Source organism: Poromitra crassiceps (assembly GCF_964638095.1).
Source record: "Poromitra crassiceps genome assembly, chromosome: 21".
Classification (NCBI taxonomy): Eukaryota; Metazoa; Chordata; class Actinopteri; order Beryciformes; family Melamphaidae; genus Poromitra; species Poromitra crassiceps.
In genome coordinates, this window is record NC_139638.1 from 21,343,886 (window position 1) to 21,367,135 (window position 23,250).

The 23,250-nt window shown below is 44.1% G+C and overlaps 1 protein-coding gene across 4 annotated transcripts in view; it reads left to right on the top strand.

Moving 5' to 3' along the window:
• ptpn13 (protein tyrosine phosphatase non-receptor type 13) overlaps positions 1-23,250 on the top strand; it is a 99,936-nt gene that overhangs the window by 58,080 nt on the left and 18,606 nt on the right. For 2 of the 4 annotated variants that reach the window (XM_083657710.1, XM_083657712.1), the window contains exons 10-31: positions 214-436; positions 554-628; positions 1,162-1,333; positions 1,690-1,840; positions 2,630-2,768; positions 2,957-3,109; positions 3,742-3,924; positions 4,077-4,239; positions 6,063-6,501; positions 8,874-8,980; positions 10,779-10,838; positions 12,444-12,533; positions 13,172-13,279; positions 13,438-13,569; positions 14,400-14,905; positions 15,899-16,033; positions 19,570-19,663; positions 21,320-21,405; positions 21,510-21,678; positions 22,128-22,342; positions 22,548-22,646; positions 22,774-23,165. In XM_083657710.1, the coding sequence (XP_083513836.1) occupies positions 214-436; positions 554-628; positions 1,162-1,333; positions 1,690-1,840; positions 2,630-2,768; positions 2,957-3,109; positions 3,742-3,924; positions 4,077-4,239; positions 6,063-6,501; positions 8,874-8,980; positions 10,779-10,838; positions 12,444-12,533; positions 13,172-13,279; positions 13,438-13,569; positions 14,400-14,905; positions 15,899-16,033; positions 19,570-19,663; positions 21,320-21,405; positions 21,510-21,678; positions 22,128-22,342; positions 22,548-22,646; positions 22,774-23,165 (3,891 nt within the window). The remainder of the gene's footprint in view (positions 1-213; positions 437-553; positions 629-1,161; positions 1,334-1,689; positions 1,841-2,629; positions 2,769-2,956; positions 3,110-3,741; positions 3,925-4,076; positions 4,240-6,062; positions 6,502-8,873; positions 8,981-10,778; positions 10,839-12,443; positions 12,534-13,171; positions 13,280-13,437; positions 13,570-14,399; positions 14,906-15,898; positions 16,034-19,569; positions 19,664-21,319; positions 21,406-21,509; positions 21,679-22,127; positions 22,343-22,547; positions 22,647-22,773; positions 23,166-23,250) is intronic. The other 2 variants (XM_083657711.1, XM_083657713.1) reach the window with 1 other exon arrangement.

Sequence of the window (23,250 nt, forward strand, 5' to 3'; positions counted from 1 at the left end):
TACAGTTTTATTGTGATTGATAACGTGTATGTCGCTTGCAGCCATTTTAGCTGAGCCTGCAGTTGACTGAGGGGTAGCTACGCTGAGACTCAGAATGAAGAAAGGCTGAGTTTCGCGTCGAAGCTACAGACACATCAGACTGAAGTCCTGTTTGAACTTAAGTGCATCATGAACAAATAACATGTCAACGCTCTCCCCCTCTGTCCTCTGTAGGCAGTACGAAGGGGCAGCTGACGAAGGTCTGGCCGGAGCTGAGCTGCTCCTCCAGAGGCAGGAGGAGGAGGTGCAGCGGCTCCAGGCCCACCTGGCCAACAGGCTGTCCAGGGCCAACTTCTACCCCACCGACGAGCCGCTGCCACTGTCACGCACCTCCATGCTGGACCTCCGAGACCCACTGAACACCTCTGCACTACCAGCCCCGCACCGCAAACCCAAGGTATCAACAAACATACTATATGACTAGGATGCCCAAAGGAGCAGGGAATATCTTTGTCATTTTAAGGTATTGGGAGGATAAACCTTCTTTGCTTTTTCATCTATACTCCAACTGCAGAACTTCTACGGACCTGAGTTTGCGAAGATGACCAGTGAGCCCTGTGTTGCCTTAACGGTTCCCTCTTCAATAATGGTAAGGCTGTAAATGTATGTTCTCTAAAGAAGTTTGGCTGCTGTGGAGCTAATATAGCTATTGTCTTGTCAGATAAACTACTTTTCTCCTCACCTTATTTTTTTATTTTCTTATTTTTTTACAATAAATTTATTCACATTTCTTATACAATTTAACATACATACATACTGTATCACACATAAACAAACACAAATCAAAATCACACACAACTTCTCAGACATAAGACCAATTGAACATATACTTTGAAAGGGTGTTAAAATTAAAATCAAATGTGTTAACATTATTTTACCAGGAAAAAAAATAAAAAAATCTAATAATACAGTGAGGTTCTATCATTGCGTTCTCAAGCTTCCTCTACGTCTGCTAGAGATCAATACTTTTCACAAAGACAGTAAATGGTCCCCAAATGTTTTCAAACTTATTTAATTTTCCCTTCCTTATATATATGTCAGACTTTCTCACGTTTAATTTCGTACTCCTCTTCCGTACCCTGTTTCGTTGCCTCCCTCCCCCTCCTCCTTTGCGTCCAACAGAAGCGTGGTAAGGCGGAGGACGTGCAGAGGAAGGCGGGCGTGGTGCTGCTGAGCGGCCAGAAGCTGGAGCTGAGCTGTGACATCAAGGCCGTGTGCAAAGACCTTCTAGATATGGTGGTGGCCCATGTGGGCCTGGTGGAGCACCATCTGTTTGGCCTGGCATACCTCAAAGGTCTGGAAAAGTGTGGGTGGGGGTTGCATGCTCACGTGTTATCTTTGTAGCTTAATCTGATCTGTCTATATCTATATATCTAATTTATATCTGTCTATATATCTATTAAATGTTATGCCATTTTAATTATTTTCATATCTCTTTCCTTCTTAGATCTATATTTTAAGATCAATTAATTTCGAAAGTGTGTCGATTGATGGGATTAGTCTTAGTGCAGGAGCTAATGATGTTTACGGGGGTTTGAATTTTAATTAGGTTGTTATTTTCTCCACCTGATGCTTCATTAAAGATGCATTATAGCTCACGTCATTGGTGGAATCCCGCTCACGCCCCGCCCACCTGTCTCTCCTCTGCAGATAATGAGTTCTTCTTCGTCGATCCTGATGCCAAACTGCTTAAAGTGGCACCGGACGGATGGAAGGAGGAGCCTAAGAAGAAGAAAGCCGACGTGCCTTTTAACCTGTTCCTGCGCATCAAATTCTTCATTGATGATGTCACCCTCATACAGTAAGAACCATAGAGACAGTCCACATGTCTGGGAACGCCCATACAGGCTCTAGGAACGCCCACAATAGACGCTGGTTAGCTGGCTCAGCCTGGCTGGGGGCGGGGTCAGGGTGGGGTAAAAAACCCCGTTCTATCCATTCAGCAAAGTTAGAATTTAGCTGATAGCCCAGCCCAGGCAGACACGATCGGGGATTTAACCACCGCAGTAAACGCACATCTGAGCAGACGTCTTGTGTTCTGCTCTAGAACCCCCAAACCTGTAGTTTAGAGCCGCAGCACCGTCTTTTGGTGAGTCAGCCCATGATATATATCGGCGGTTTTACCCCACTCGTGTGCCAGCCGTTTAACATTTTAGGGGCGTTCCCAGACATGCGGAGGACTGTCTATGACGAGACGTGGCCTCAACCTATAGATTGGAATTAGGGGGGGATGACATGCAACATCCATAACCTTAATGGTACGTGTTTTATCGCTTGAGACACCCCAACTTTCAGCTAATAATAAAAATAATAATAAATCCAATCAATTATTATTATTATGTCTGTCCTGTCCTCTCTCTACACCGTCTAATAAAGCAGAAAGGCCACGCAAAAAATGACGAAACTTTATGGATGAAATTACATTTAATCATTGTGCTCTCATCGCCTGGGTTTCAGTGAGAGTTACAGAGCAAAGGGCTCGCTTGTTGACGTGCTAAGTGGCAGATGATAATTGGTAATACCGTATATTATATTGATGTCCTTAATTGTATGATGTCATAACATTTGCTGAAATGTCTGTTGACAACAGGCATGCGATGACCAAACACCAGTACTACCTGCAGCTGAGGAAGGACATCTTGGAGGAGAGGATGCGCTGTGACACGGAGAGCGCCATGCTCCTGGCCTCTCTGGCTCTGCAGGCCGAATTCAGTGACTACCAAGCTGAGGTATGATGTTTGTGGATGATCAATTCAATGCTAACACTTTCACTCAAAAGTATTGGTAGAATCTGAATCTAAAAATGACAAGTGTTGATTTCCACTTCACTCGTGCAAAATATAAAATAAAGAAATAAACTAAGTTGAGTTTCATTGATTATAACCATGATGTTGATGATCTGTCTTGTGTGCTACAGCTCCATGGGAAGACCTACTTCAGACTGGAGTACTACCTGCCAGTGTCTGTCCTGGATAAGCTGGAGCCGAGTGCCATCAAGGAGGAGCTGCCTAAACTTCACAGCAACTATTATGGAGCATCGGAGTCGGAGGCAGAGTTTGAGTTCCTCAAGGTTAGTGAGATGAAGGGACTGGAACTATGGCTTCAAGGAGGTAGAAAGAGTATTGCATATGTCCTCAATTTTAAGTTACTTTATTTAAATGTTAACTGACAGAGTATTTGTTAAGTAAAGACAATGATTAAGATATTTTGCAACAAAAATCATGAAGGACTAATTAGTGCCATCCTTTGTTTCATTGTTGTGGGGTGGAGTGAAAAAATATTCATATTTCTAGCATTGGATCACATTTTATTATTGATGACAGAATGTAAAGGGTAAAGTGAGAAGTTAATTCAATAATGATGTTAATGATGTTACCATGCTAACATTGACATTGCTTAATAAAATAAGTTTTATTATTATAAGGATCGTGAGGTTCTCACTATGGGGGACAGACCCCTCTGGACCCCTGAGAGAAGCACTATTTTATTACTACACTAATATCCTCATATTGGGGTCTGAGGAATAATATCCTATGAAATCAAATAATAATAAAAAAATAAAAAATAAATATGCAATCATATTAAATCGTTGATCTGGTGAAAGACTTCTGTTCCTCGATATCAAATTGATATTCATATCTTTGATACACATGCCGTGTATATTCCATGAGTGTAAGTATCCTGCTATCGTTTCTCCCAAAGGTGAGCCAGAGGCTGACCGAGTACGGGGTCCACTTCCACCGGGTGCTTCCTGAGAAGCGCTCCCAGACGGGCATCATGCTGGGGGTCTACTCCAAGGGGGTGCTCATCTTCGAGGTCCTCAATGGAAATCGTACGCCAGTACTACGGTTCCCCTGGAGGGAGACTAAGAAGATTTCCTTTACAGTACGTACCTGTCCCTGAATGACTGAAAAATGTATATTTCTATAGCTCTACAGCAGCACACTGTAAATAAGATCACATGGTGGTGAAATAAAAACCTATTTAGTCCACATGGCCCTCGCCTTGATTGGAATCTCCTGTGTGTCTTCCTGAAGAAAAAGAAGATTTGCCTCCAGAACACGTCGGATGGCATCAAGCACCTGTTCCAGACAGACAGCAACAAGACCTGCCAGTACCTGCTCCAGCTCTGCTCTGACCAGCACAAGTTCCACCTGCAGATGAAGGCCCGCCAGAGCAACCAGGAGCTGCAGGACCTAGGTAGGCAAGAAGTGAGCGACCACACATGTCTGCATGGTTGTAGAGTAGCTCCTCCACACAGTCCACAGAGTGGACAGGCCCAGACAACATGTGAGCTTCTGGCCTGTCAGCAGTTACTCTATTCTCTGAGATGAAGAGGAATCTAAACTTGGGTCTAGCCTGGGTAAACCCAGGCTCCACGTGACCTCTATGTGCTATCAGTCGCGCAGAAGGCATAGCCTGTGATGTCACGTTGAAGGCTGGGTTTACCTTGGGTCCACCAAAGGCACATATTTTGATACTATACTACAAATTTATTTTATTTTATTTTATTGGTGTAAACAAGGTCAAAGAGAAAGAGTTATAATCAGTTAATATACTTAGAAAAATAAATAAATTGAAAAATAAAAATATGCATAGAATGGATAGATGGGCTAAGTTTAATTGTTGCCACGATAACGTCCTTGACTTTTAAATTGATACATTTGTGAGATTAGAATGTAATCCATGAACAATTTGAGATTTAAAGCATAACATTATTATTATTTTATTTTTTTGAAAACCTTTCGCGGACCCCCTGGCAAAGTGCCACGGACCCCTGGGGGTCCCCGGACCCCCATTTGAGAACCACTGCCCTAGACTGACGCATATTAGACCACGCACCCCCATTTGATCAGATTTTGTCCCAGTGTCCCCCATCTCGTAAGACTTTTGCTTTTAGATGTTTTATTACAGAAAAAGTGTATAAAACCCCAAAGCAAAATAGTCAAAACATTCTGTCATTGTGTTACTTATGGATGGATTATAGTGAAAATACATGATTCCCCTTTTTGCCGGGGATGCCCCTGTAAACCCTTGAAGGACCCCTGGGGGTCCCTGGACCTCACTTTGAGAACCATTGCTATGGACGATAGCGATGACTTCAGTCTGCTCCTAGCTGTTACTGACACAGAGGTCAACTCCTTCTTTCTTTGGAATTTCCCTGCCTACATTTATCATCCCAAACTCCTACATTGATTGCTTAACCTGAGTGTTGGACACCACATCCACTAAAGCCCTTGTTTGCATATTATGGGGAAGGAAATAAATAAATACTGTCCTCAACAAAAGGAGTAGGAAAATAATTGATACATTTATTATTATTATTTTTGTTACTTATTGACAGATTTCTCTGCCCATTTATTTGTCTTTGTATTTGAAACTAGTTGGTTAATCTCAAGGGGCTATCCATTAAATATATTTGAATTTGTAATTGCAGCTGACTCATATGGAGAGACATAACCGTCACTACCCAAATAGCCCCAAACAAATTAACGAGGGTTGTCCTTGGCCTCAGTCCAAGAACACATATCAGCCACCGCACATTTGAAAGAGTTGAATTGGCTCCCAGTGGAAAATGGAGTTCAACAGCTAAAACTCTTCATGGTCCACAAAATTCTACATGACCATTTTGTCCAAGCTACTTTACAAATTATTTTCAATTTGTACGGGACGCTCATGGCCGGAATACGAGAGCCAGAGAAACAGATTTGAAACTACCAAAGAAATACTTGCAGAGTAATCTAGAATATTTGGCGAGGCTCTTTTGTCCATGAAACTTTGTACTTCTATCTATTGATTTTCTTTGTATTGTTTATTTCTTAATTGACCTGTAATGTACATTATATGTTGGGTGTATATTGTATGTCCTGTTTTTAACAACAGGGACCATGTTGGAAATAAGTGATTGCACTTTCACATGTTGTGTTGTATTTTGATATCCAAAATAAAATAAAATCACTGTTGCAGAGAAAGAAAATGTTTATCTATTTTTAAACAAAGTAATTCCCCTTCTTGTTAACCAGAGAACTGCCCCCTGAGCAGCCTGCAGTATTCCCTGGACCCTCGGAGTGGAGACCCCATGGGCAGGGCGGTGAGCTCCGTCAGCCTGGCCCCCAGCTCGTCGACCCGGTCCAACCCGGACCACCTGAAGAGGATCTCCTACTCGGAGGTGGCCCTCAACAAGGCGCCGTCCAGTCGGCTGCTAGCCCAGGACGAGCTCGTCTTTCCGGGCTTCAACCCGGGAGCGCCGGTCCATCCCAACCCCCGCACCATGAGCCGCTCCCACCACAACCTGGGCCAGATGCCGGAGTCTCCGGAGCACCGAGCGGCGGGGGCGGGGGGTGTTCTTCTGACCCAGGCCCAGCCCATCCAGCTGGCCTCCCACCACCACCACCAGCAGCACCACCGGGCCAGCTCCGACACCGACTCCATCTCCAACTCCATCTCACACCAACATGACAAGTGAGTTGTTTGAGAAAGAGATTTGAGCCACTTTAAATCAGGGATGCACGATATATATCGGCAATCCTATCGGTATCAGCCGATGTTTGTCATTTTTAGTCAACATTCAAACTTCTTCTGTTAAAACATTTCCGAGGACCACCGTCCTTCCCAGATGATATTGACTAAATTATAGGCTATCATCATTCTGATATTTTGATGCGAGAGGTCCTCCACGGCCCACTAGATGGCGCTCTGAGGCCCACCAGTTGGCCGCAGCCCAGTGGTTGAGAAGCAAAAAGCAGGCCACACACTTCTAGTGGGTCATTAGCGATGATTGAGAGGGATGGGTGATGATTAAAGCCCAATTTATGCTTTGTCTGCCGACACTTTTGAAACGGTCGCCGACAGAAATGAGGACTTGAGTCGACACTTTCAAGTGTCGGCGAGCAGTGTCTGCTACCTAGTGAAATGTCTAGTGTCGCTGACTCATCACATAGTGTCGTGCAAGTCTGATTGGCTATATAGACGGCACGCGCTTGACTTCCTTGTTTTGGTGTTCGCTCGATTGAAATGAGTGAACGTGTCCCCGCTATTTTTATCAGCCTGTCCTTGATGTATGACTTCGTGAAAATCACAAAGAACATCGTGACCAATTTCCCAGAGAGAGAGGAGGTGAGTTGTGTGTCGTTTATATGCGGCTGCAGCCAAGTACGTTACATCTTGCCTCCGACGTGGTTTCACTGTGCGTTCCATCTCTTCTCTTGGCTGTCTGCACATGAAGCGTTCGGGTGTCACGTGACCGTTGAACCGAGGCGAACGTTCACTGAAGTATAAATGCAACACCATGAGCGACACTTTCTTTTTCGTCTGCGACCATGTGCTGAGCGACACTTTCTAATAAATATAAATTAAGCTTAAGAGCGTTACATTCTATACATTGTTGTTGTTGTTTTTTTAATGCGGCTTACTAGTATGCATTTAAATAAGTAGATTAATTTGCAAATATCATAATATGTAACAAGAGTAGCTGTGAATACAACATTGTAGACTGCATTTCGTTGTTAATTTATGCAGGCTTTGGAATGTTTTATGTATTTTGTCTTTGATTCTTCCACCTTATTGCAACAAGCCCAACTGAGCTCATGTATTATTTGAGGGTCCTTGGTGGAGGAGTGTGGTAGTCTCCTTGGTGGAGCAGTGTGGTAGTCTCCTTGGTGGAGCAGTGTGGTAGTCTCCTTGGTGGAGCAGTGTGGTAGTCTCCTTGGTGGAGCAGTGTGGTAGTCTCCTTGGTGGAGCAGTGTGGTAGTCTCCTTGGTGGAGCAGTGTGGTAGTCTCCTTGGTGGAGCAGTGTGGTAGTCTCCTTGGTGGAGCAGTGTGGTAGTCTCCTTGGTGGAGCAGTGTGGTAGTCTCCTTGGTGGAGCAGTGTGGTAGTCTCCTTGGTGGAGCAGTGTGGTAGTCTCCTTGGTGGAGCGGTGTGGTAGTCTCCTTGGTGGAGCAGTGTGGTAGTCTCCTTGGTGGAGCAGTGTGGTAGTCTCCTTGGTGGAGCAGTGTGGTACTAGTCTCTGAGCTCACCTCAGGACAGGGGTTACTAAGTGAGGACGTGTTTGCTGGGACTATAGCTCTGCTAATTACACCTGTTAATTAGATCTCTAGGGGACTCTGTGTGTGTGTGTGTGTGTGTGTGTGTGTGTGTGTCCGGGTTTCTGTTTTTCTGTGTGACTGTGCCAACCAGTGTGTTTCTGTGTGTGCCAGTTGCTCCCTCTCGTGTCAGCTTTATAGACTGTGTGTGTGTGTGTGTGCGTGTGTGCGTGCGCGTGTGTGTGTGTGTGTTCGAGATGACTGATCTGTGTAAAATGCTAATAGCCCCTACAAGCTAGTCAGAGTCAAAGAGAATCTTCTTTCGTTTTTGGTCAAGTGTATAGCCCTAACTCACAAGCATGTCCCAGAGGACTTTACAGAGAATGTGTCTAGCTAGATCGGTCTACCTAAGCACAAGCAATAAACAGAATTGAACAACCTACATAAAGCTCATTCAAAACAAGCATAGCGAGAGAGAAGAGAATAGAGGGAGGAGAGAGAAAAGAACAAGAAAACACAAGATAGGCAAGTCATAGATTTGAGCAATTTCCAGCCTAACCTACTCTAACCTAAACCTCTGGTGTAGCCTAGTAAAACTTAAGCCTAACCTACTCGAACCTTAACCTAAACCTCTGGTGTAGCCTAGTAAAACTTAAGCCTAACCTACTCTCACCTTAACCTAAACTTCTGTTGTTGTAGCCTAGTAAAACTTCTTTCTTTTTGAACACTGCTGTGCTCAGTTTTGAGCATCACTGCCCCCCTTTGCGTTTCAGCCCTAACCTACTTCACTGTCTCTCTCCTCTCCCCTGCAGAGGATTTGGTGCAGTGTCCCACAGCAGCACAGCCTGGAGCCTCAACAGGTTCAAGAAGGAATCAGACTCTTCTTCCATAGAGGACGCTGGCCAAGCATATGTAGTAGGTAAGGATGTTCACCTGCATAGGATGATGATGTGTTGTTCAACAGATACAGCATGGCACTACTACCCTTTTACATTACATTATGTCATTTAGCAGACGCTTTTGTCCAAAGCGACTTACATTATCACATTCTGTCAACAGTACAGAAAACAACTATATAGACACTGCGTAACGCGTCATCATTCGGAAACCACGCCCAAGACGGGGGGAAACGGAAACCCCCCCCCAATCCTGGCGTTCTCCTATGTCACGTGCATGGTTGCGTGTTGCACAAAAAGATCGTATATACGGAAGATGAACACTCCAACTTACTTCTTGACAGCTAGATCCACATTTTTCTTCTCGCCAATCCTCAGTGGCTTCCTTGTTTTGCTCAGGAGTACAACAAAACTTTAACTGGTGATTTTTTACATTTGTTGTGTGCGCAGCCCCACCACACAACAGCTTTTAGCTATGTTTAATTCAAGGGAAATGACGCTGGTGTGTGGAAATGAACGGAGCTTTTCCCCCGTGATGGGCGTGGCCTATTTCATGCAGTGTCTCTATGCAACACATTCAATGACAGCTAAGACATTTTGATGGACTAGAGGAGCACTTTGTAGAAAGTAGTTTGAGAAGGAATAACTAACATGTAACATTAGTAAGTAGTTTGAGAAGGAATAAGTCACTTGTATACCTGTTTATGCCTAACATGGCAAACATCAATTCATTGCTGGGATTATTTCCATTTTTCATTTATCTCATAATCTAAAAAAATGATAATCTCCAAACTAAACTATATTTCACATTGTGTTTTTCTCATTTGATTATACACGTGTTTTTTGTTTGTTTTATTTTGCACACCCTTGTAATACTGTAGTTTGTTTTTCATACTCGGTCGTACAATGTATTCATACATTCTAGTGTTGAAATTGTGGGTGTTAGTAGATTCAGTGTCCCCCATTTCATATTTATTTATTTATATTTATATATATATATATATTTTTTTTCTTTTACTTGTACTGTGTCTGGTTACACTTGCTGCTGAATTGACCCAATTTCCCCATGGGGATCTTAAAGTTTTATTTTATTTGATCTTAAAATGAAAATAGAACAGTGTTTGTGAGAAATGTAAATTGTAGCTTCCCCAACCTTTTTCTGTAACAGCGTTTCCTTTAAAGATTCTCTATGCATGTGTAGTAGTCCCCATTTTCCAAAGTTTCAATGTGGTTTTGCTGTTCCAACACAAAGGCTTTGATCTTTTTGAGTGTTTAAACATATTACAGACCTAGAAAATGATCCGCTTTGACGTCAAGCAAAACAAAATCATAAAGTTCTAATCACAAAAAATAACAACAAAAGGCTTTTACCCCTAGGCACATGCCAAGTTCTTTTGTTTGCTCCTTGTTATTGAAATGACAGCAAAGAGCAGCACAAGACGCATTTCTTTGGTGCGCTGTATTTAACCCATTGATACCTGATGCAGCATTTGTGTGTGTATCCCTTTAAGACCGCAAACCGCGTTGATGCGGTTCGCGGTCTTAAAGGGATACACACACAAATGAGGGATGTACACGCAAATGCTGCATCAGGTACCAATGGGTTAAGAAAGAGAGAGAATGCTAATATCCCTAAAAATGACAGTTATTTCATACCTGTCATTAACTGATAATCTCCCATGTGGACAAATCTGTTTATTTGTTGTTTGTTTAGTTTAAGCAATAATAATAATTGTAACTTTCTTCATAGTGCAATTATCTTTATCGTGCACACAACCAAAAGGAGAGCTTTTCTGATCTAGTCTACTGGTCTATCCCCAGGTGTCAGTATGCACGGTTCCTCTGGCTTGCCTTCAACCCCGGCCTCCTTAACTGTTAACGGTATGTATGAAATTCCTGTCTCGCATTTTTCCACCCACTCCTCCTGGATCATAACTCTGCATGAAATATCCTTTTCTTCCTGCACCTTTACTCATTTTACATCTGTCACCTTCTCAATCCTCTTATGTCTGCCTGCTGAACCATGCCTGACCGATGTACCAGAGCCAAGTATGCATGTAAAAAAAACAAGTCCGCTCCGATCTAAATCAGAATGATGTAACTCAGAGTTAGGCCCCCCCCCTCCTCTCAGTGCCTCTCCTGCCTGCAGGACATCCATTCTGGCCCCCGGCCCGCCGTTTAATAGCTTCATGCTTGGTGCACCGAGCTCACGACCTTTCCCTTTTATCCTAGCTTAGCCTCTCTTTTCAGGCCCGTTAGCCAGCAGAACACTTGTTTAGACTAGGGATGTTCATTTTGAAAAATTTCCATAATCGAAAATCGGGGGGAAATTAACGATCAATTATCGATTATCGATCATATTAATAATAATATTTTTTTAATATATACCGTAAATTTCGGACTATAAGCCGCGGCTTTTTCCCCGTTTTTTGGCCCTGCGGCTTATATAACGGTGCGGCTTATCTATGGATTTTTTTCGAAAAAAAAAAAAAAAAAAAAAAAAAATCTCTCTTCTTTAGCACTCTTTCTAACTATAAATCCACTTCTGTTTTAATTTCCTCTCTTGCCCTCTTTTCACCACACCGCGGACACTGTGTGCACTGTAAAAAAAAACACAGGTGGTGTTGTGTTATGTTGTTTTGTTGAAATGTTAATAAATGGGAGCTTCCTCAAACAGCCATCTCTTTCCCGACAATCCCCTCTGTGCATGAACCCTTACATATGGTAATTAAACATTAAAACACAATAAAAAAATAAAATAAAAAAAAAAAACATTAAAACACCTGCGGCTTATAGTCCGGTGCGGCTTATATATGTAACAAACAGGCAATTTTGCCGCTGCGGCTTATACTCCGGTGCGGCTTATAGTGCGGAAATTACGGTATATATTTATTTTTTATTTTTTTTACAAAATGAATGCCTATGGCAGAAAATACGAAAGATAACGTGTTCTCCTCAATGAACTCTTTATTTCAATGTGTCTCCTCTCCAACACTCTGCTGTCCCCGGCGCATGCCGGTGTGAATTCCCCATGTTTAAAACAGTTTTGTTGGCACAAAGGCCCGTGCCCAGCCAGAAAACTAGACTATATGAAGCTCCACCTCACGTTAGTCGGCTGTGCAATGGAGTGGGGCGAGGAGGAACGAATTCCACCCAAACCTAGTAAAAAAAAAAGAAAAAATTAATAACAAAATCGATAAAAAATCCACATGATCGATTCCATTCCTTAACGATCAATTATCGATTTTCGATAACTGATGAACATCCCTAGTTTAGACTGAGGCTCGCCTGGACCCACTGACGGGTCCATGTGAATATGCCATATAGCTCTGAGGCCTGTATGCCCCCGCCAAGGCTATGATGATGACCCTGCGATACGGGCTTTCTCAGCTCAGTCACACATCAGTGAGAAACGATGGAGACAATGAGGCGTATTCATATACAAGTAGATGTAACAAACACTTTCTGTCCTTCTCTGTCGTACAGACTCGCTGAGGAAAAAGCTCAATGCCTTACCATCCCCAGAGAGAGATATCTCAACTGTCAACCTTAAGAAAGACGTGAAATATGGCCTGGGTAAGAGTGTGTGTGTGGGTTTATGCATTGTTCTTCAAATAACACTTCTCAACTGTCTCTACTGCCTATAGAGAGGCAAAGTGACCACCTACTTCCTGCTTCAGCGCTGCACCAGAGATTTTCATCCGCCATTTATTTTCCCATACACATTTCGTAAAATGCGTATAAAAATAGTTTCACTGGTTCAAACCAAACGGTACAGATATATTTAGAAACAGGAGAGATCGCATAACATTTCACTTGGACCAAAACGTAAAGAAAATGCGAGAAAAGATTTTTTCGATGTTGTTTTTTTTAAAGTTTTGGTCCGAGTGAAATGTTCTATGGTCTCTCCCGATTATAGCGTTAGCTGTACCGTTTGGTTTGACGAAGTACAACTATTTCTATAAGCATTTTACGAAATGTCTATGGGAAAATAAATGGCGGATGAAAATCTCTGGTACAGTGCTGAAGCAGGAAGTGACGTTCCACTTTGTCTCTCTATTCTCAGCGGGCAGAGTTGACAAGAAATTTTAATGGTGTTAAAGGAATTTGCTCACCTGATGTTTTGTGTGTGTGTGTGTGTGTGTGTGTGTGTGTGCGTGTGCATGTGCGTGCATGTGTGTTCTTGTGCATTTGTGCTCACATGCGTTCTGCAGGGTTCCAGATTGTAGGAGGGGAGAACTCTGGTCGCATGGACCTGGGCACCATCATCAGCTCCGTCACACCCGGGGGGCCTGCTGACGTCAACGGCTGCCTCAAACCTGGTAGGCCGCTGTTGTCCTACTTCTCCCTGTCACTTCTGTCAACTGCAGCATACCTTTTGTTTTTCCCAGCAGCTGCGATGCGACAGAGTTCCACCTGTCCCGCTGCAGCTGCTTGTGTTCACCGTGTGTGTGTGTGACAGTTGACGGCGTTGTTGCAGGAGACCGCCTGATCTCCGTGAACGATGTGAACCTGGAAGGGCTCCCTCACGCCACCACTATCGATGTCCTCCAGAAGGCTCCTGACGACATCACCCTGGTGGTGTCCCAGCCCAAAGAGAGGCTCTACAAAGGTATTGCTTTGTCCTGTGTGCGGAATAGAGACACTCGGCATGTGTGGGAACGCCCACAAAATGTTATACGGCTGGCGCGCGAGTGGGGTAAAACCGCCCATATATTATCTCAATGGGCTGACTCACCAAAGGAAGGTGCTGCGGCTCTAAACTACAGGTTTGGGGGTTCTAGAGCAGAACACAAGACGTCTGTTCAGATGTGCGTTTGCTGCGGTGGTTAAATCCCCAATCGTGTCTGCCTGGGCTGGGCTATCAGCTGAATTCTAACTTTGCTGAATGGATCGAAGGGGGGATTTACCCCACCCTGACCACGCCCCCAAGCCAGGCTGAGCCAGCTAACCCAGCGTCTATGACGAGACATTGCCTCAACCAAATCTAATTTAACTTAGCGTCGGACGTGAGAGCACTTTTGCCGTGCTCGCTGTAGGGCTGTGGTGCAGGCGCAGCCCCCCCAAAAATATGACGGACCATCGGATCGACGCAGCTGACGTGAACAGTGCAAGTATACTATAGATGGGGAGATAACAGGAGAGAGTGAAAGCTCTGACCAAGTATATGCACTACGTTCTCTCCTTAGACTAATTTCTAGTCGTTGAAATAATAGTGAAATCCCACAATTACTCATTTTTGCCGTGGGACCCCCTTGCCAAGCTGACGTTCGAGGACATTATGTCTAGCTTCTGCCGATGACGTCCCAATTGCAGGCTCACGCTGAAGCATGTTTCTCGGTTAAGGTTGTCGGCCTTGTTGCGCTCTCTCTTATTTCTACATCGACGAGTGACAGATGAAACTAATATTGTTCTTGTTGCTGTTTTTTTTGGGGGGGGCAGAATCTCCATTGGGCTACGTTCCTCCTTACCAGGTCAAATCTTCAGTGAAGGCACTTGCGTCTGGCCAGAGACAGGAAGTAGACTTTGAGTCTTCCTCGGAGGAGCAGGTTGGAACGGGGAGCTCTAGTCCTCTTCTTCTCCACGGTGTCGCCACCACGCCCTCCTCGTCCTCGCCGCTCCGCCAGCACACCAGCCTCAGCTCTCAGGACTCCAGGACGAGCAGCACTGCCAAAATCAGCCAACCCCCCAACGCCAACGGACTTCACCCCAATCCGGACGGAGCCGCCGCCACCATCGTTGTCGCGGCCGCCGCCGTAGCCGCGGCCCGTCATCACAAGCCGGAACCGAGCGCGGTCTCGGACGCTGCTCCACCAGCTCTGCCGCCCAAAACCAGGAAAGCTAAAGTGTCCGAAGTCCCTAAAGTTTCGGAACATTCTGACTGGGGCGATTCCGACATGGACGAGGAGACCTATTCTAGTAGTCAAGAGAAACTCAAGCTTAAAAAGGTGCGGCCTGACATGACACGAGTGTGTTTGAATGTTTATGTGCTAAATTCACTTGGTGTGAACTAGGGAACTAGGCCTTATGCTGTAGTTGTCCACTCAAACCTATATGACAATAAACACAGGAATTTTGGTCGAAAAACAGAATAAGAATATGAATATGAAATCAAGATTTGACTAGCACAGAACAAGTACAGTTCTTCCATAAACAAGCATCAAAAGTAAATCACCTTTCAGATGCTTGGTATAACTAACTGCCTCTTGTATGCAACCTTTACCTATCAAATACCAATGCAAGGCAGTATATTAGTTGTACGCTGCATGCCACCCCTTGAGTGTACAATCTACTTCTTCTCTCTCTCTGTCTCTCTCACTCTCTCTCACACTCTCTCTCTCATTGCCCTAGAGCAGGGATACTCAACTTGCTTTGCCCGGGGGCCACTTTCGTGAAATGATAGAAGGCCAGGGGCCAGTTAATAAATATACATTTTTCTGTAGCAGATTGTAGGTTTTTGGGGTGCCAGCCGGAGTTTAGTCTGACAATGTTGTGCACACCGGATAGTTAGTTAGGTTAAGTACATACATAAGTGCCTGGGTAGCGAGCAGACGGCGGTATTTGACAATTTAGCAGCTAAATCATAGATTATTGAAAGATATTCCATATTCCAGACTGAAATGCTATAACAGAAGGGGAGTATTTGCCAGAATGACATGAACATTTGGACACTTATTCAGCGGGCATCTTGAATGTTGTGTTCAGGTGCACTGTAAAAAAAAAAAAAAGTTTTTTGTGTGTGTGTGCAATTCCATCGCGGGCCACCCAGGGGGCGCCCGTGGGCCGCATGTGGCCCATGGGCCGCAAGTTGAGTATCACTGCCCTAGTGCGTTCTTTCTCTCACTCTCCCTTTATCCACCCCCCCCCCCCCTTCTCTCCTCTCTGCACGTTCCCCCGGCTTGTGATAAATCGACTTACCACCCCTATTCTCTTGTTTGCAGGAGTGCATCATGGGAAATTTAAGTGGTAATGCCCCAGGGGTCAATAGTCGCCTCCGTCCGGGAGAACTATTTGACGTTGAGCTGTCGAAAAAAGACAGCAGCCTGGGCATAAGTGTCACGGTACTGTTTGCAAAGGTTTTCACCCTCTTCTTATTTCTCCCCCTTATTTTTTCCCCCTCATCTTATGACTGTTGTGTGTTTCTCTGTTTTGTCGTTGCTTGTTTTTGGTCTTGTCTCCTCCATAGCTGCGCGCTGCCCGGGATCTTGAAGCTCTTGTGGGGGGATAGTACTTCACCTCATTCTCTTTGCATGCCGCCTTTAATTATTTTAATCTGATTTATTTTTAAAGCAGCTACGAGCAAGATTTTCGACTGTTATTAAACAGTCTAAATTTAATATCGATGCATCACATCTTACCTCTAATAGTAGACGAGACCAACGCAGAGTAGTCTCGCTTGAACCCAGAGTGAATCGGCCAGTGTGGTTTAGACATTAGTCTGTCTGCGGCCAGGGCAGATCAGGAAGTGAAATGAAACGGTTTGCGGCAGCCACTTCAGCCATAACCACAAAATAACAAAATTACTTCCAAACAAACTGTTGGAATATAACGAGAGATGTTCGCGAGAGTAGCAAGCCCCTGCATGGCGTTCTCCGTGTTTATGATCTGTTGCTAGGCAGAGCGAAACGGTTGAAGGCAGGCAGCTGCCGTAAACCGTTTCGTTTCACTTCCGGGGTTTATCCGGCCCGCCGGTAGACAGACACAGACTCTATAATCATCAAGAGAGCAATCTCCGATTCACACGGCTTTGGTCTCAGCTACTATTATAGGTAAGATGTGATGCATCAATATTATAATTATACTGTTTAATAACAATCGAAAATCTTGCTCGTAGCTGCTTTAATTAATCATTTTGTAATGGTAAAGTTGTGCAGTAAGTACAGACTTTCAGACGTCCAGTGCACAGTAAGGACCACTGACAAATATAACGCTGACAGTTGTCGATGCTCTTACTAATAATGGCTGCCTAGATGTTTAGCTGCTGCCCTCTAGAGTGATTTGCTGAGTGAGTGAGTGCCACTGGTCTCAATTCTCTCCTCCAAGTGATGCTAAACACCTTCACTGATTAGCATGGGTTACCACTATTAACACTCGCTAACAAATCACTCGACTATGTGTCTTCAGTTGCACTTCACTGTCAAATATTTCCATCTTAATTGATCTAGTTGGAGAAATAACTGATTCACTTCTGTTGTCTTAGTAATAATATGCACTTTGAAATAACCACGAAATTCACTTTGGTAACAAATGAGCCAATTATCAGCACAATCAGAACCAAAATGAGCGCTGAATAGAAACGCATACTGACTTTGGTAGTTTGACTTTAACCTCATAGTCAATTCATTTGTCATTAACACATCACAGTCACCCGGCTTATGGAGGATCTTTTTTCCCATTCAATATTCAAATGCAATCATTAAATGAGAAATATGTGAAATGAATTGGCTTAAATATCAGGGATCCCTGATTTATGTGGGCTGAGAAAAACCAACAATACATTATAGTAAGATAGACAGATAAAAACAATAGGAATGGTCAGAGGGGAGTGTATTACTCCAATATACATCAAATATCCAATATTCCTACATTCCATGAATGCAGCATAGTCAATGTATGAGGATACATAAAGAGAGGTTAGATGCAGAAGAAAATATCACTTAACTTGACACTAAACTTCAACAATCGATTTTGACTGCTGAATCAGGTGTTTCCGGTAATAAAATGGCAATACCATTTTATAAAAAAAGTCAAAATGAATACTAATAGCAACCTGAGCTACATGTATTGATGCATGTCTGTCTACTGTAAAAACCGCACAAGAAGATGCGTTCTCAAACTGTGTCTGGAAGAAAATGAGTATGAGTAACAGCTGCAGTGTGCTGCTCGGCTTCAGCAAGCAGGCTAATGAAGATAAAAAAGAAAAGATTCAAAAGAAAAATTAGTTTGGCTTTTTCATATCGCCATTTTCGGCTTTCGAGCTTCCATCATGTGTCCCCAGAACTGTAATGGATAGAACTGGGTTGGGAAGATTTGTGGTAAATGATATTAGATGCAGGGACGTTGCCAAAGCTTTGTCACTTGAGTGCACAGTAGGCTACACAATGGCTCGGGTTGAAGCTATTGGTAAGTGAAGAGTCTAGCTGCTGGAGGCTATCCAAACAGCCAATGCAAAGAAGGGTATGTGTCCTGGTCGCTCGCTGTTCGGGGCAGAAGGGAACTGGTGATCCTCCCACGTGCGACGTCCTGCCGGTGAAGCTCCCCGGCTGTCAGGTGAAAACAAGTGGCTGGCAAATGCGCATGTGTCGGAGGAAGCATGGTGCTAGTCTACAGCTCTCCCCAGATCGGCAGAGGGTGTGGAGCAGCGACCGGGGCAGCAGGGGGTAAAATTGGCCAAGTACAATTGGGGAGAAAAGGGGGGTGTGATCAGGGGAAAAAAGAAAATAAATGTCTTTTTGGTCAAATCCATCCCGGGCCAAAACAAACAGCGCTGGCCCGCGGGCCCCACATTGGTCAGCCATGGGGTAGTCAGATCTGTGAACTATTCATTTCCCACTGCGTAACTAAGATTGGTCGACAAGTAACGCTCCCTGTGTTATCCAGACAGTGGTTGGCTACAATGTGACTGACATTTCAATTCACCAATACCGAATGCCGTCTTGTAGTAAAAAAAAAAGAGCATAATCAACTTATCATAACTTCTGGCTTATAATAAAACTAGCAATTTTGAAGTGAAAATGCACATACAATATGAAACACCTTTGATTACTCTGTATTTTCCCCTTGTTAAATGATATGCGAGCTTTGCGTTCATGGTTGGAACTCCCTTTGTGATTACATTGTGGCAGAACATATCGAAAGCTATCAAAAGTAACTTTGCTGAGTACACAGCTGTGTATTGTGACATAGCTTGCCACTCCTAACTGACGGCTGACGCACATGGCTGTGGGTAAAGCTGGGCAGTGTGCCCACTCAGTTTGAGGCCCACATCTTCACAATAAACAACTTTGCTCACAGTCAGTAAACAGCTGCACAAGGTCTTCCTCCAGCTGTGTATTTTATTCAGACTCACCTGCAACTGATGGGTGGACGTTTAAATGTGGCATCATTTTACACAGTAGCAGCCATTTAATTATTAATCATTACATTATTATGTCATTTAACAGACTCTTTTATCCAAAGCGACTTACAATATCACATTTTGTCAACAGTACAGAAAACAACTATGCAACACAATCAATGACGGCTAAGACAATCAAGCGCGATACTATAGAATAGGTAATAAAATTTTATTTAGAAACATTAAACACATTTAACTTAATAAGTAATGAGTTGCATGTATTAGTTCAGCAAATGGCTAGTGTTTAGCTGGCGACAACTCTACTGGTTGGGATGATAATGTTAACATTCCGATTTCATTTTCACTTTAAAGTTTTGTTTTGGTATGATCGGTCCTAGTGCTAGAGTACCAATTTACTATTTAACATTTTTACATTTTAATATTGAATGGGAAAGAATCCTCCATACCTGCCATCACCCCCCACAGCAAAATACAATATGATGAACACTTTTCTCTGTAGCTAATTAGACTAAGATCATTGTGTTTGTTTCCTAGGGGGGTGTCAACACTAGTGTCAGACATGGAGGCATCTATGTCAAAGCCATCATACCAAAAGGAGCCGCAGAGCTGGACGGAAGGATACAGAAAGGTATGAATCAATATCGGTATTGCTAAAAACTATTACGGTATCTACAGAAACGAGACGAATGACCAGATTCTCTTCATCGATTTTGTCGACCTGTTTTGTGTCTTTTTTTATGCGATGGCCTTTTTTCTTGTTCTTCAATCATCAATAGTTGCAATAATCAATTATTAAACGGGTAGTTCCGACCAAACAATCTGATTGGTCAACGAGACATTTAGCACGTGCTCAATTCAGCATACGAACACACCCGTCGCTGTCAGATGAAAACCACTTATCTTCAAAATGTCAACTTTTCAGGAACCAAGAAAAACAGCCTTGTTTTTAGCTTGATCACAATGCGTTTTTAACTTTGGTTTCATAAGCCCAGGAGGTTTGTTTTTCTCAATTCTCTGAGGAGCATATAGGCCTAATGCTTCAAATGAATCATCATTAAAATATGACTCCATCATTCAGTGTTGACGTTAGAGACACTCTGCCATCCTCATCAGCGCTGAGTTGGTGACATTACGGTGCTACTAGCTTAAAGATACATGTGAAGGGACGTCCCAGTGGCTCACCTGGTAGAGCGCGCACCATAAAGGCTAGTCCTTCACGCGGCCGACCCGGGTTCGAATCTGACCTGTGGTCCTTTGCCGCATGTCCTCCCCTCTCTCAAATAAAGGCAAAAATGCCCCCCCCCCCCCCCCCCACACCAAAATAAATAAAATAAACATGTGAAGTTCGCAGATGTAGTGGCTACATCTGTCCATGGAAAGAAAATAAAAAAATCAGCAGATATCTTACTGTAGTTGCAACAAGATTGAGCTAGCAAAGCAGTTTTGTGTTTATATGTGTGCTATTTATTAGATAGATAGATAGATAGATAGATAGATAGATAGATAGATAGATAGATAGATAGATAGAGTACTTTATTCATCCCCGAGGGGAAATTCTGGCGTTACAGCAGCAGTAGCATCAATGACAGCAACAAGAGCATCAATGACAAGAGCATCAATGACATTAAACAGCAGAGCTGCTGTAACAGGCAGCCACCAGCGCGGCGCCATCTTGAGAACTGATTCAGTTTAAAATCATGATCTTCAAAAAGCATTTGCTCAAGTTGGTAACTCAACTTACTAAGGGTCAGGCTACTTGCTGGAGTAGTTAGTTTATTTATTTGTCCTTTCGGAAAGTTGTCCTGCATCTGTAGCAGTCAGACAAAACACAGCACATTCAATCAGACAAGATACAATACAGTACAGTACAACACGATGCGACACAATACGACAAACAATTACCACGAATATGATCACAAACTAAGTGCTTCACAACCACAGGAGTCTACTGGACATGACTAATTGTTTTCGAGTTATTAGTAAAAAAAAAAAAAAGTATTTCCAGGGAAACTGAGATAACGCTTGAGTGAATTGCCCCACAAGGGTGTGCTTTACCGTCATTATTGACACTTCGGTGAAGCGTACGGATCTCGGCACAAGCACTCGGTCCTCCCACATCACTGTCATGCCAATACTGATGGTAAAGCACACCCTCTCGTGTATTATTACTTACTTTAGATTCTAATATAATGTTATACCATTATGTGATTGTGATGTGATGATCTTTCTTTCTTTCTACTGTGTGAGTCCGATTACAATGATCGGCCATCTTGTCTGTGCTCAGGTGATCGCGTGATGGCGGTGAATGGAAAGAGTCTGGAGGGAGCCACTCATAAACAAGCAGTAGAGGCACTCCGAGACACCGGGCAGGTGAGGTTGGATGACATGTTAACACTCTGCTGAAAACACTGTCCCGGATGCTCGTCAGCTGCTCGACAATATGAAGTTAAACCATGTCCTCCTATGTTGTCCAGACGGTGCACTTGTTGCTGGAGAAGGGTCACCTGCCTGTAGACAGCGTCCACGCTCCGCTGACACCCCAGTGCACCCCGCCGTGCAGCGGCACTGACCAAGACCAGAGGAGGAGCAAAGAGAAGCCGCTGAACCACAAAGCCAAACCAGAGTACAGCTTCGTTACACAAGGTGAGGAGAGGAGACAACATTGTTCTGAAACATTTGAGGAAACGGCAGTTGCCTCTTGTCCCAGTGAAATGTTCTATGGTCTCTCCCGATTCTAAATATAGCTGAACCCGTTTGGTTTGAACAAGTCAAACTATTTTTATACGCATTTTACGAAATGTTTATGGGAAAATAAATGGCGGATAAAAATCTCTGGTACAGTGCTGAAGCAGGAAGTAGGCGGTCACCCTGCCTCTCTATTGCCTTACCAAAAGTTTCAGCACCTCAGAAGATTTTTTTCACCTCGCTATCTTGAGATTCTAATTTACCTTGAGATCAAAATAGATCGATGTCTCTATGCAACAACTCCTCCTAAAATACGCCGGGTAATTGTTATAAAAAATGTTTGCACTGTGACTGTGTTTGTGATTGCACCGACACATCCATAACTTGTCAAATAACTCTGTCCCCAGATAATGTGTTTGAGGTGTGCCTGCTGAAGAACACGTCGGGGCTGGGCTTCAGCTTCAGCCGAGAGGAGAGCATCCCGGACGAGCCCCCCGGCTCCAGCATGGTGCGGGTTAAGAAGCTGTTCCCCGGCCAACCGGCCGCAGAGAGCGGCCGCATCAACGTCGGCGACGTCATCCTGCGGGTCAATCAAACGCCCCTCAAAGGACTGTCGCAACATGTATGTCAGATCGCTGATAGCGAAGAGATCCCAGATATTTCACACTTCTCTTGATGTGATAGAAATGTAATCCAGTTGGGACACATGGCACAAAATTCACTGCTTTCGTGTAATTTGATAACACAATTAATTTGGAATCGTGTGCGTGTGTGTGTGTGCGTGTGTGTGTGTGTGTGTGTGTGTCTGTGTCTGTGTGTGCGCATAGGAGGTGATATCAGCTTTGCGAGGAACAGGCCAGGAGGTGACTTTGCTCCTCTGTAGACCTGAACACGGCGTTCTTCCCGAGATGGACACTTCAGCCTTGGTGAGAATCTCTCTCTGAAGCTTTAAAGTTTTTTTTTAAACCCCTAAATATGCTGTGGACTTTTGGACAATTCCTACATTTTCTTTGTTGAAGAACATCTTATCTAGATTAATTTATTCCTTCCCAGACGCCGATGTCATCACCCCGCAAGGAGCCAGCAGTGACTCAGAGTCAGCCAGAGTCCACCCAGAGCGTGTCCAGGACAACCTCTCCTTCAGGCAGCGAGGGCCTGAGGGGCCTGGGCCCTGTGGAGGAGGCCCTGGAGAGGCTGCTGCTGAAAACCCCCGGCCGACACAACAGCTACAGCGACAGCACAGATGGCGACGAGGAGGTGGAAGAGGCCTTCAGTCCTAGTGCCTTGGAGCACAGCAGACAAACCTGGGAGCGGAGCATCTACCAGACGCCCTGTAGCAACCTGGGCCTGGGGCACTACGACGGCCCCGGCCAGCTGGACGACACCATCCACTCGGCTTTCTACTCCCCGAACCTGTCCCTGACCCGATCGGACCTCAGCAAGAGGTAACTGTGTTCAAATGAGTGGTGAACTTAGGCTACGGTCATAAAGGGTCATAACAATAGTTGAAATGTTGTCTCTTCCAAAAGA